Source organism: Vicugna pacos, chromosome 7 (genome assembly GCF_048564905.1).
Source record: "Vicugna pacos chromosome 7, VicPac4, whole genome shotgun sequence".
NCBI lineage: Eukaryota > Metazoa > Chordata > Mammalia > Artiodactyla > Camelidae > Vicugna > Vicugna pacos.
The window spans coordinates 39,790,752-39,805,232 of NC_132993.1; the positions used below are offsets into that span (position 1 = coordinate 39,790,752).

At 39.0% G+C, this 14,481-nt stretch overlaps 1 protein-coding gene across 12 annotated transcripts in view; it reads left to right on the forward strand.

Moving 5' to 3' along the window:
• PDE1C (phosphodiesterase 1C) overlaps nucleotides 1-14,481 on the forward strand; it is a 482,123-nt gene that overhangs the window by 420,537 nt on the left and 47,105 nt on the right. For all 12 annotated transcript variants that reach the window (XR_012074369.1, XM_072964716.1, XM_072964717.1 and 9 more), the window contains 2 exons: nucleotides 2,094-2,324; nucleotides 8,476-8,553. Coding sequence is in view for 11 of the 12 variants with exons in the window: in XM_072964716.1 (XP_072820817.1) it covers nucleotides 2,094-2,324; nucleotides 8,476-8,553 (309 nt within the window). In the remaining variant the exon portion in view is untranslated. The remainder of the gene's footprint in view (nucleotides 1-2,093; nucleotides 2,325-8,475; nucleotides 8,554-14,481) is intronic.

Genomic DNA, 14,481 nt, shown 5'->3' on the forward strand with positions numbered 1-14,481 from the left:
ATAAAGAAATCTTTCTTTACCTTTTTATTGTAAATTATAAATACATCCTGTTGGAAAGTAGAATGTCATGAAATATTGAATGGCAAACATTTAAAATTTAAATCAGTACTTGTCAATCCTGATTGTGCATTAGAATCATCTGGAGAGCATTAAAAATATCCTGTTCTTGCCTTTCTCCCTCCAGAGTCTGATTTAATTTGTCTAGGGTGAGATCAGGACATTGGTTTGAATAGGTGGGTGGATGAAACAATGAAAGGATGAATGAAAACTTTGTAATATATTAAGGAGGACATCTGAGCCAGGCAAATGTAAGGGCAGAAAAAGTAAAATGAAGCCAGGGATCATAGACATTCACAAAATACAATGCCATAAAGCCCCGTGAACATGTGAGTCTGGAACCAAGTCTGGGCTTTGTGTTCTTTAGCAGCTGAAACAAAAGGGAACATGATCACATTCATAACTACTCTGGTGCCCATTAGATTAAAACCACACTTGTGGTCTATGAAAGCCAGATGTTTTCAGGACCAAGGCGAACCAAGGCAAATAAAGAGGATCCCTGGTAATGAGGTGTGGGACATTTGTAACACATCCAGAGAAAAAATGCAATAATGTGTTTCACAGTGGATGTTAATGGCACAGTCTGAAAGGCCTTTTGAGTGAATTGATGGCTAAACAGGTGAGTCCCTAGACCCTAAGGGAGGATTGGTGCCTTCCATGTATGTTACTTCCTACAACCCAGTTCCACCTCTTTGCCTCCGAGGCTCTGCATGATCTCAGTCCTGCATATCCTTGGTCATTTGACCATATCCTCTGTCACTAACCCCTTACTATATTCGCTTTAGCCGTACTGGCTAACTCACTGTCCTTTGAGCATGCCAAACTCATTGCCTTACATTTTTTTATTTCCTCTGCCTGGAATCCTCTTTCTCTCGATTATTGCAATTTATCATTCAGGATTTGGTCAAATGTCACCTCCTGCCACTTCTTACCTAATGCCACCTCCTTCCCTTATGCTGATCATGTTCCATCATATTACTCTGCTATATTGTTTTGTAAAGCACTTTTCACCACCTAAAATTATCTCAGTGATTTGTTTGCTTAATTATGATCTTTTCTCTTCTATAAGTCTTGCTTCCTGCTGTATTTCTAGTGCCTGAAATGGTGCTTGGCACTGTACCTGCTCAATAAATATTAGTTGAATGAATCAACTTTTTTACGACTACTTGGCCGTATGCAATTATGCTGTTTTTGATTAAACACAGAGCCAGACCCTTTCACAGTCAACCAAATTGGAAGTAAGGTTGACATCCTCTCCTTAGCAAGGAAGACACAGACCAGGATCCCTGGCCAAACTAAAGGCCGCCTCTCATCTTGTGGACGGTTTGAAGACCATATTTTTTTGTGAGGCTTCGTTACCCTCTTCCTGCTTTCAAATTCACAAATAGTGTCCTGAAACTGTATTATTCTGGTGATGGCTGTTTCCCTTTCTTTTGGTTTTGTAATCCATTACTTGTGTTTAAACTCCAGATCCTAAACAAATCTACATGAAACTTCAATTTTCACTGGAGCCATGGGAGAGTTCTGTAATGTCTATGAGCCTTGATTCCACATTTGTAAAACAGGGCTACAATAATAGTACTCCAGTGTAAGACTGAAAATGAGAGGAAGTAATCCTTGAAAAGCACTTAAATGTAATACCTGGCATAGAGGACACTCTCTATTGGTCAAAATAATATTGGAACTTATTGGTCAAAATAATAATATTAATAATGCCAATTATAGTATTGATTAATTAATTATTATTATCTATATTAATCCTTATTATTACTTTCTTCCTGCCCCTTCTTCTAACCTGTTATTTTCTGAAATGTCATCATCATGAACTGGTTTTATTGGTTTCCTGAGTATACATAACCATCTGACTTGAATTAACCAAAAAGATACCCCAAATACTCAGTAAATACCTTAGGTCATTGTAGCATATTAATTCCCAGTGTAAATTCTTGTTTTAGTTCAAACAGGCAATTCTCCTAATGGCGTGACTTCCTTTTATCTTTTCTGCTCCTTTCCTGGCTTGCTTGCCCTGGGTGCAGAGGAGAAGGCCAAGAAGGAAGCAGAGGAAAAGGCTCGCCTGGCCGCGGAGGAGAAGCAAAAGGAGATGGAAGCCAAGAGGCAGGCTGAAGAAGGGGCATCTGGCAAGGCCGAGAAAAAGGCACCTGGAGAAGCGAAGAATCAAGTCGATGGAACACGGACGAACAAGAGCGACAACCCTCGTGGGAAAAATTCCAAAGCTGAGAAGTCGACAGGAGAAAAGCAACAGAACGGTGAGTAGAACTGTGCTGGTGAAAGGCTCTTTCTCAGGGTGTTAATGATGTAGTGAATGGAAACTGGCAAAGAACAGCCCCCGTGTCGACATCTTAGAGGAGGGCTTCCCCGGCTGTCCAGCTGCTGCCGATCACGCCTCACTGGGCTGTGGGTCCCACTAGGATCCCATCAAAAGCAGCCAGAAGCTTGCTTGGGCCCTTCTGTCCGGGGAGATTTATACCTTTTGGGCCCTTCCCAGCTGTTCTGGAGACTCTGGCCAGTGCCTCCCTACCCACCAGGGGAATTGCTGGTATCAGTTCCAGCAAATTCCCGAGTGCTTACTGCCAGAATGGATGGATGGAAAGGCAGTCTTCCATGTGTACCATCCCCTTAGGAAGGCCGGTAATCACATCTGCATAAGGTCTGTTTCCTAGTATGTGTCTATATATGTGTAGGTGAACAAGTGTATACGTTACGGGGACCAGTCGTCCCAGTTTGCCTGGGACTGAAGGGTTTCCTAGGATGCAGGGCTTTCTGTTGTAAAACCGGAAAAGCTCCAGGGAAACCAGGATGAGCTGGTCATCATCGTGTATGTACAGTTGATGATTTCTTATATTTAATGCAACAGATATTTATTGGCTGACAACTACGTGCCAAGCACTGTGCTTGGCACTGAGGAGTTAGAAATGGAAAGGCTGCAAGAAGTCCACAGTCTCACAGAGGATAAGGACATCCTCAGAATTAGTTCTGAGGCATTAACGGCAGCAGCATGGCAGATAAAATACCGAGGGCCATGTGAAGAAAAGAGACGTCAGCTTTGTCGGGTCTGGGGATCGTGGGTTGCAGTAAATGTCGAAGAAAGCTTCAAGAAGAGGTCATGTCTGAACTGGGTTTTCAATGCTGAAATTGGCAGAGAGCCAGGGACTTCTGAGCCGGAAGAGAACGAGATGAGCTCAGGCACAGGGGCAAGGAATTGGTTACTTCGTTTAGGGCAGAGCAGGAAGTTCAGAGTCGCCGGAGCTTTCAAATGCCGGGTTGTGGCAAGGTAGTTTGGCACTCAAGTCACAGCTGCGCCTCTCACTTCTTACCGGCTTTGGCCGGGTTATTTCATCTTTCACTGTCTTTGGAAAACGTATCCAGTACTACCTGCTCACAGCATGGGCAGCTGGTTTGCTTCCAGCGATAACAGCGACAGCAAAAACACCAACAATGAAACAATCCGCATTTATTGATTATGCGCCAGATGCTGTTTTAAATTCTCTCTCTACATGTGGACCCTCTTACCTGCCTGGTAGGACCAGGTGATCTCATCTGAACCGTGGTCTAGCCATTATGCTACACAGCCCAGGTAAACGAGAAACATGTAGAAAGCGCTTAGCATAACATTTCCCAGTTATTTTTAAAATTAACATATATAACATGTAGAAAACAATGCTTTAATACCTGTAGTAATGATAATAGCTCATATCATGTTCCAAGAACTTGGCCTAAATTCCTTCCGGTAAGCCCCATGACCACCCCAGGAGGCAGAGACAGCCCTCACCTGACCTGTCCAGCCCCTCAGCAGTGAGGCTCTGGAGACAGCTCGTAACTAGTTTTTGCTTTGTATTCGAGTGCATCATAGTCCAGAAAATATGTTCAGTTTAACAAGAATTTGTAATACACCTGTTGGAGTTTTAGGGGGCAGTGCAAAATACCTCCCACTTCCCCTCTGAGGTCCGAACCAACAGAGAGAGAGACACCAGAATCAGAAAGTTATCGGAATGTTAGCTCCACTGCAAATGGAGCTGAGCTGGAAAACATAGACTTGGTCTGCTGAGCACCTCGGCTTCTGCACACATCTGCCCTGGATTGAGCTTAGCCACCCAGACACAGGCAGAGCGGGTGGGCTCAGGACTCAGTCCCTCACCCCGACTCCACACCCTAGTGGGCTGCTTCTGAAGTGGCAGAAAAGGTGTGTGTCTCATGAAAAACACATCTCAAAGGGGTTGGAGGCTGGAGAAATGAGTGGCTGCGCTGAGCTGTGCATACTCAGTGCTTCCTTTTAGATGAGTCTCTTCTTTCCAAGGGAGAACTATGTATGGGCTGGTGAGAAAGGCAGGCAGGTTGTGTTTCTTCTTGGCTTTTTTCTGTTAGGTTTCTGTTAGGAAAGTGGGTTAAAAATGTCTTTTCCTTAATAGAAAATAATCATTAGCATATCACTAACATTTATTGAATGCTTAATATGTGCCAGACATTGTATGTGGGATTTTACCTACATTAAATCAGTTAAAAATCCTAACAACTGTAAGAGGTTGAGACACTCATTTCCATTTTGCAGATGAGGAAACTGAGACTCAAAGAGATTGATTTCATTTGCTTAAAGTCAAACAACCAATGAATAGAGGTTTCAGGTCAAATTCAGGAATACGTGGGACCAAATTCTCTATTCCATAGCCAGCATGTCCCTATTCGCAAGGTTCAGTGCCATGGGGAGAGTAGGAAATTGAAGAATTATTGGAACTCAGCTACTGTCCACAAGAAGCTTATCTGTTTATTCCAGAGGTTGGCACACTTTTTCTATAAAGGACCAGCAGTAAATATTCTAGGCTTTGTGGCCATACAGTCTCTGCTGCAACTACTTAACACTCCCTTTACAGCACGTAAACAGCCACTGATAGCATGTGCTAAAGGATCATGGCTGTGTTGCAATATAACTTTATTTATGAAAATTCCAATTTTCACATGTCATTGAATATCCTTTTTCCCCAATCATTTAATAATGTAAAAACTGTTCTTAGTCTGTGGGCCACATAAGACCAGGCATTGAGGCCAGGTTTGGCTCATGGGCCATAGTTTGCCAACCCCTGGTCTGGTCAGGGAGAGAAACCAATGAATACAAACATGCCAGTCACAGAGAAATTTATACATTCTACGAGATGAGTATAAACAAACAGCCAGAGAGGACAGAGATGGCAATAATTTATTTTGAAGATGATTAGGGGGAGAGCCTGAAAGAAACAAACAGGAGCCTGAGTCTTCAGTGAGGCTGGGTTTATTTCACAACTTGTTCGTTTCCCAGCGTAAACAGTGGTCTACCATTTCCCTTAAAAATTAAGTGTTAAATGAGAGGTAGGAAAAGAAATCAATTTTGAGCAATAGTAAGAAAAACTAATGGTGGTTCAGGACTGTGTTACAGGAGCCTAATTAAAATGATTTATAACTACACAGAAAGGCTCTTTTGTTCCCCCCTGTTTATTGAATAACAGCTCACATCAGCTGTCCATATTCAACCCATGGGAAATTACCTAATGGATTCTGTTCAAGGAACATCATCAAACAAACATGTGTCACTTTCCCAGCACCCTTCTTTGTGGCTGCCCAAGATACCTCCAGGATAGAGCTGGAGGACATTAGTTAAGTGGAGTTCGAGAGGTTTAATACCTCTAATAATGGTAATAGCTGATAGCAGTTCCCGAGTGCTTCCTGCCAGAATGGATGGATGGAAATGCAGTCTTCCATATGTACCATCCCCTTAGGAGGGCCGGTAATCACATCTGGTCCCCTGTCAGCAGTTATGGGAACCTCTAAGCTTTGATCTCCATCAAGGTGCTCTCTCTCTCAGCCTCTCCAACCCTGACCCTGAAGGCAGGCTGCCATGGGCTGCTGACAAATCAGACCTCTCCTGCTCTGCTGGCTTCTGGAAGACATCCTGGCCTTGCTGCAGCTGTGGGTAAAGCTCCAGTCCAAGCTTAAACTATTGTACATTAGAGATGTGAAGGCTCACTTGGGAAAGAAAGTTCATTTTTCTGCAGGAAATTAGTTTGACTAAAGGGCTCAAGATCAACCTTGGGTCCATTTCTAGCATCATTAAAACAGGGAAAAACCAGTGTTTGGACTGCTCCATGGGGTCTCCAAAGGACTCCATCTGTTTTGGCCATTGGTGGTGGTAACGTGTGATGACCATGTGCTTCACTTAGACTCCTCCTGCTTGCACCCTGGCCAGAGTTGACTCCCCTTCCCTCAGTCCCTCCAGCCAGTTTACACCATTTCAGAATTAAGAATTAGAAGAAACTTGGAGACTTTACGACTCCTAACTTAGCTTAGAATTTGTCAAATTCCATTAAAACTACTTATTTTGTAGAATATATTGCAACCCAAAATGGTCTTGAATTATTCTTCGATAACCATTTTTTTAAAAATAAATCTGTAGGCCAAAGGCATTTAAAAATGGCGACAGTAAATGGAAGCCAAAAATCTAAAACTCAAACTTCACAAGGAAGTTGCAAAATACAGTCATTGAGAGTTTAGTCTCTGGAATCAGACCCACCTGTGTATGTTGTGGTACATTACTATATCTGTGCTTTAGGTTCCATAGCTGTAAAATGGAAATGATGATATGAGTTTTACATCAATTCTCCATATGTCTATTTTAATATTTAAGCAAAATCGCTTTGTAGAAAGATCAGTTGGTCATTTTTCAAAAACTGTCAGATCAATGGCTTGAACCAGATCTAAAGTAGACAACAAGAGCAGTTTTGCTGCCAGAGGGAGACACTCTTGCAAAGTTTGGGGCAGAAATGGGGTCTGGGAGTGTGTGAAACACAGGCAGGCTGGTGATCCACTGCACCCAACACAGCTGCACTCAGCACTCAGCAAAGTGTCTGCAGGGAAGTCGAGGAAATAACTCCACCTTGGAAAACATCCTCAATCATTTGATGACTTTTTTATTCAGCAGTTCGATCACTTAGTGAGCTAATCTTTGCTGAATTTGTCCACTTTCAATAATCGTACCCCCATAATGAGGTTGCTATAAGAATTTAATGAAGTGATGCATGCAAAGCATTTAGCACAGTGGCTGGCACAAAGAAAGCAGAAAGGATAAATGTACCCCTCCCGCCTTGGGCCCGTCCCCCTCCTTCCTGGTTGCAATTATTATTAGGGTCTTTTTGCTTAAAAATAAGTACAAGTGATCCAGTAGTAATCTATTCTTGGTTTTGTGCAAGCTAAAAAGAAAGCTGCCGTCAATAAGATTGGTAAGAAAAATATCCAAAACTTGAGAATGAAACTGGGAGTGGGGGTGCCATATCCTTTCAGTGTCACACTGGCATCTCGTTGAACAGACCTGGATTATTTCATTATCCTAGGCAGGAGTCAGCAAACTTTTTTCTGTGTAGGCCCAGATAGTTAAGATTCCTGGCTTTGTGTGTCTCTGTTCAACTGTACCACTGCAGCAGGAAAGCAGTCCCAGGCAACATGTAAATAGATGGGTGTGGCTACGTTCCAATAAAACTTTATTTCCAAAAACAATAACAGGCCGTATTGGCCCATCATTTGCTGACTTTCTACTTTAGAAGCATATAACTGTGTTTAACTTTGTACTGTGAAGCTATGTGCTAACCCGTAGGTTTTTGACTGCTAGAGGTGAGAACCCCCACCGTTGTGGTTTTATTGCCCCGTAGGATGTAACCAGTTTTGTCTCTAACCTAGCAATCTTGTCTTAACATATTTCTAAAATACTTGGAAAAACGCATATCCCTAAATGCTCTTGGAACCATTCTTACTATCTTTCTGGTTCCCTCATAAACGACTTAAGTAAAATTTTGACACATGTTGATTCCACATTTGTGTGCATAGTGTTTTTTAACTTTTACATATTACAACTTTTACATATTATAAGTTTGACAAGCTTATTATTTAAAGCACCATTTACTGCTCTGGTCCAGATCAGCAGTGGTCACTGAGAAATGTGCCACATATCACATTCAGCACTTTAAACACGTTTATCCTTACATTGTGCCTAAGGAGTAGGCATTCTTATCCCCATTTTGCAGATAAGGAAAAGCACATAGAAGTTAAATAGTAGTTATTAATGGACATAATTTATGTTAATCCAGGTTTTTCCTTACTCCACAGCCTAACAATAAAGCTAAACTGCCTTCTTTGGAAAATAAACACCACTGACTTGAGTACAGTCTGGTTTAACATGAACTTTCAGTCTTAATTTCCAGATCATAATCCAGTTTCCAGGACCTAATCCAACTTCCTGATATTTACACTCAGACGAGTAACCCTTCATGACTAAAATTATGCTGTACTTTTTTTCTTTTTTTACCTTGACAGGTTTAAAGCTATTTATAACTTCCCCCTTAGCTTTAGACATACACTGTTTGCCATGTTTATTATTTTCAGGTGACTTAAAAGATGGTAAAAACAAGACAGACAAGAAGGATCAATCCAATGTCGGAAATGATTCAAAGAAAACAGATGGTAAGAGCACAATTCCCATTATATGTTTTCATAAAATGTGCAATTTAATGCAAGCCTGTTAGAATTACACCTAAAATTGAAATTGTTGTTCATATATTCATATGTTACACCCTAAAAAACCGTTCACTACATTTAAAGAGAACTGTTATCCCTTTTCCAATAATTGACAAATTATTGTTGTATCTCTTCCCTTCCACCACGCTCTCTCCATCACAAATGCATCTATACTCTTTCTTTTCCCACCTGCCATTTTTCATTTTAAACTCTATGATAAGTTGATTCTGGGCTTGCCGATTATAACGGGATGGAGTATAAGTCTTTGTGAATCATGCAACATAAATTTTTACATTTTAACTTTAATGAGTTATTCCTTTTGGTAAAAACAAAACCAGAAATCTGTTCAGTGTTATCACTATGTTGGGAGGCCCACATACTGGACAGCACATATAGCTGTAGAATATAGTCTGGTCAGTAAGAGTATGTCTTAAAGGCAAGCTTTGAATGACAATCCCAGATCGATTAGAAAGGACCTACATTGTAATGGGACTCACGGGCACTGGTTTTACTTGTCATAAATAGCATTCCATTCTTTCTAAAATCTGAAATGTCAAATTATATTACCCTTCAAAATTTGGACCATGAGAAAATTACTCTTGCCTTTTATATAATCCTCCTGTTTCAGTTATTACATGGGCTCATTCCTAGTTATTCCCCTACACATGTGCATGATACTAAACAGAAGATGAAAGTTGCTAGGGAGTGGCGTTTGTTAGGGTCCCAAACTCTCTGAGTCATACCTCCCTGGAGACATGATGTTGGATGCTAAGCCGTTCTTTGAATAGTTTGGTCATAAAGCCATTGAAGAACAAATGCTGGGTAATCAGGTTGAGGAGTAAGAAAAAATTTGAATTCAACTCACACATCTGTTAAAAAGAAAGAATCTCCTTTAGCTTTCATCTCTAAGCATTGTCATACGCTCTCTTTACTCATGGGCACGAAATCAGCCCTTTCCTTGAAGGTCAAATAATTCACTTCAGATGTCTTATCGCATAATATCTGGGGAACACACATGTCCAATTTTTTACCCAACTATTTATGCATACGGAAACCACTTGCCTAACATGTATGTTCCTTGAATGATTATGACTAAGACGTGAATTACATGGAGATAAAATAGAATTCAGAATGACGTCTCTTAGCCAGACTCTGTTATTGGGTAAGATTTGTTCAAGTACCAGAAGCTCTTTGCCAGATATCATTAGACCCAAGTCAAGGTAACACAAGCCAGAATATGTACAGTAGAGGAAAATGGTGTTAATTGTAAACATGGACCCTGACACATGACCCATCCTGCATCCAGTGACTGGCCCATTGGATTCCTATAGCCTAAAAGCCTGCAGTACACCAATTTCCAAATCTTTAACATGGGAACTTGAATCTTGGTACATTTTTGTATGGTGCTACAAATATCTGTTATAATGTGTTCATGTGAACATTGTGGATTAAATTTTATTACTTTCATTAAGCCCCTTTATTTTACTCATGTCCTTTTTAACTGAATTATCGCCAAGTAGTTTAAATAATTAAACTGTTTTTAGAGGAGGATGGTGATGAAATAGATATTATGTTCTATTATACAAAGAAGTCTAAAGCTGATTATTTAATGAACAGATTCTTGATCCCGTAGAGCAGTGAACAGGAGGCAGTAAATAAGGAAGAGACCTTTTCTGATGTCTATCCTTTTTCTCTCCATAACGCCAACCTTTCACTGCTTCAAATGGGATCTGATATATCCATACACTTGCAAGTTTGGACATGAACAACTTTGTATTTTAATTTCATCAATGGACTAACATGACACTGGTCATTATCACTGCTTTGATATCATCAGGACTTAGGTCACTGGGCTTTAGATACTTGTGCTGTCTTGGCCCAAAATCTTTAGCAGGACTGAAGTTAATTTTTGGTGGTGTGAAGTGGAAAAGAATTTGATCAGTCACACATGCCTCTTCGCCTTTGGTCATTAAAACTCTCAACTTTAGAAGATTTTAAAAAAGATATATATATCAGTAGATATATTGATTTTTAGAAACTAGTAACAAATAGATACATTTTGAACATTTCTTTTTAATGGATCTTATTATATACGATGACCATAGGAAGTCAGTTTAACTATTTTTAATGTCCCTACCCTTAATCCAACCCCGGGAACCAGCTCTAATTTTTGAGAGGAAGTATGTAAGCACAATTCAGTGCCCAGTGGGATCAAACCCACTATGTTTTGAAGTTTCAACATTGTATGCATTCAGAAAGGAACCCAGCAAAAACTAGACCGCAGTTAGTTATTCACAAACTCCAGTGAGCTGAGGCACACACCGAGGTAAGGAGCTGGTGCTGAAAGGGTAAATTACATCCTGCCATAACAAACACATGGCAGTTGTACATTATCTCTGTCAGGCTACTGAAGAACTGTTTAGTGCCCTGCAGGACTAATTTTCTAACTGACTTCAAAGAATGAATGTCCTTTGAAAATACCTTGCTTACTCTTAGGGTGAAAAGTACTAACATAAAAAGACCCAGGCTTCTGAGCCAAGAGTCTCTCAGGGCCTAAACTTTTAGCTGTCATTGGAAGACTTGTTGGGTACCACATGAATGAATTATTTTCAGTCATGTTTGTAGTAACATAGCTATAATTTTTATAGTTGCCCAGAGATACGATGTTGTCGTTAACTTTACTTGACTACATTAACAGAGATATAAGAGATAGCCTCTATTTGTGTCTCTCAAATGATTAATTATAATTAGGCTCTGCAAGGTTATTTACCAAGTCCCAGGGAGGGAGTTCAGCAGGAATTTTTCCTTCATTGAATGTTCTGGGAATTAGAATGTTTCAAGATGCTGGTTTGTGAAATTTTAAGCCAGCTGTGAAGAGTGGAAGGAGTAGACAAAAGACAATCCATGGGCATCTGCTTCTCCAAAGAGGACTATCAAGAATTAGATTTACTCTCTGCCCGAAACAATTTTTTAAAAAGACAGCATATGTACAAGAACAATTTTTAAGAAATGAAGACATCAAGAAATATTGGACATCAAGAAATGAAGACATTTGTATCTAAGAGACAAGAAACAAATGAAGTGAGTCCTACAACTGCGTTGAGAGGGTTTCTAGGCAGACCTGATGGACTCCTTGAGTGAGGAGCTGGCTGAGGATCCAGGGAGACCAAGGCAGCTCTAATTAACAGGATAAAATATCAGAGAGGATAGAGCTGCAGAGGGATAAAACTGCAGAAATCTGAAGAGTATTCATCAGAGTACTGATTGTCTCATGCAATGGGAAATGACCTGAGGCCAGGACAGAACCACTCAAGAGCTTCAGAGGGCACAGTCTTAATGTTTACATGTGACACTCACATGGAGCAGGAAGAGTGCCTATTCCCACTAGCCAGACTTGCATACCTCCTAATTTAAGGGAATTGGGTAGAATACTCATAATTGTCTTGCCTTACAGGGGAATAATTAGTTATAGGCTAAATGCTGCATTAATCTCACCTATGTCTTAAAATCAAATATAAGAGGATCAAAATGTTTCCAAATAACTGTATCCCAGAATAAAGAATAAATACACACACACGCAAACACAAGTATACAGTACCCAACAAGCTAAAATTCATAATATCTAACATCCAAAAATTACTGGGCATGTAAAGAAGCAAGAAAATACTACCCATAATAAGGGTGGGGGGACTGAGACCAACCCAGAACTGAAACAGATGTTAGAATTAGCAGATAAAAACATTAAAGTAGTTCTTATACTTGTTGCCCAGATATTTGAAAGTTAAGTAGAGACATGAAAGATATAAAAAGGATAAAGTCAAACATCTAGAGATGAAAACTACAATGCCTGATAGGAAAAATGTACTGGATAGTATTAACTAAATAACATTGGATGGGATTAATGATAAATATACTGGATGCAATTAGACATTGTAGAAGAAAAGAACAGTAAGAATTAGCAACAGAAGCTCTCTGAAATGAAACACACACACACAAAAAGGAAATTGTAAAGAGCATCAGTGAGTTGTTAAGACAACTTCAAGCAGCCTGATATATATGTCATTGGAGTTCCTAAAGAAGAGAGAGAGGAGGAAAGAATATTTGATGAAGTAATGGCTAAAATTTTGCCAAATGATGACAACTATAAATCCATAGATTTAAGAAACTCAATAAAACACAAGCATAAAGAATATGAAGAAAATTACCCCAAAACATATCATAATCAAATTACTCTAAACCAGTAATGAACAGAAAAATTTAAAAACAGCTGGAGAAAAAAAAAGACACATATTTACAGATAAACAAAGATAAGGATAATGATAGATTTCTCATCAGAAACAATGCAAGTGAGAAGACAGTGGAGCAACATCTTTGAAGTGCTGATGAAAAAGATTCAACCAGAATTCTATACTCAGCAAAAGTATTTTTCAGATATAAAAACTGAAAGAATTCACTTCTAGTTGGTCTACACTGCAAGAAATGTTAAAGGCAGGATAGTTACACCAACTGGAATGTGGATCCACACGAAGCTATGAGGAGCACTAAAAATGGTAACAAGATGGATAAATATACAATATTTTTTTCATTATTTAAATATCTTAAAGATAATTGACTATTTGAATAAAATAGTATTGTTGAATTTATAACATTTATAAAGCTAAAATGTATGACAGCAATAGCATAAAAGCCAGGTGGGGAGAAATGTAATATGCTGTTGTAAAGTTCTAATATTATACATGAAGTGGTAGAACATCATTTGAAGGTAGATTGAGATAAACTAAGAGGATATACAATAAACTCTAAAGCAATTACTAAAATAGCAAAATAATGACATATAACGAATAAGCCAAAAAAGATAAAATGGAATCATAAAAACAGTCAAAGAAGGGTAGAAAAAGATTAAGGAACAAAGAACAGATAAGACAAGTAGGAAACAAGTAGTAAGAATGTAGACTTACAACTAAGTCTGTCAGTTATCACATAAAGTGTAAATGGCCTGAACAGCCCAACTAAAAGGCAGAAATTTTCAGACTGTAAGACCCTGTGTATTCTGTGTTTATGTAAAAAGACACAAGTACCCAAAAGTAAAAGGATGGATATGATATGCCAAGCTAACAGTAATTGAAAGAAAGTAGATTTCATAGAAGACACTATCACCAGAGAAAAGAAGTTCATTTCATGATAAAGTCCATTTATCAAAAAGGTATAATAATCCTCTACATTTATGCACCAAAATGCATGAAATGAAGTGTAAGAAGCTTTTAATCCACAATTTTATTTGGAAACATTAACATCCCTCTCTCAGTCATTGATAGACGAAGTAGAAGTAAAATCAGCCAGGAAAAGAGGACTTGAACAACACTGTAATCAACTTGATGTAACTGGCATCCTTCGAACACCCGCAGTATGAGAACACTCATCATTTTCAAGTGCACACGGGACATTTATAAATATGGGTCAGATTTTGGGATATAAAACAAGTCCCAATAAATTTAAAATAAGTCATAAAAAGAATATTCACAGGTTACAACAGAATTAAATTGGCTTAGAATCTTCATTTCATTTTATTTTTTAATAGCTATAGAATTTATAGTGATGTGATCTTTATCATTTTTTATATTGGTAATATGTGTTTTTTCTCTTTTTTTCCTGACCAGTCTGGTTAGAGGTTAACCGATTTTACTCATTATTGTCATTAATATTTTCCATCGTTTTTCTGTTTCTGTGTCATTAATTTCTGATCTGATCTTTATTGTTTACTTTCTTCTGCTTGCTTTTGGGTTTGGTGTGCCTTATTTTTCTAGTTTCTAAAGGTGAAATTAATGGTACTGATTTGAGATTTTTTTTCTTTTCTAATATAGGCATTTAGTGCTG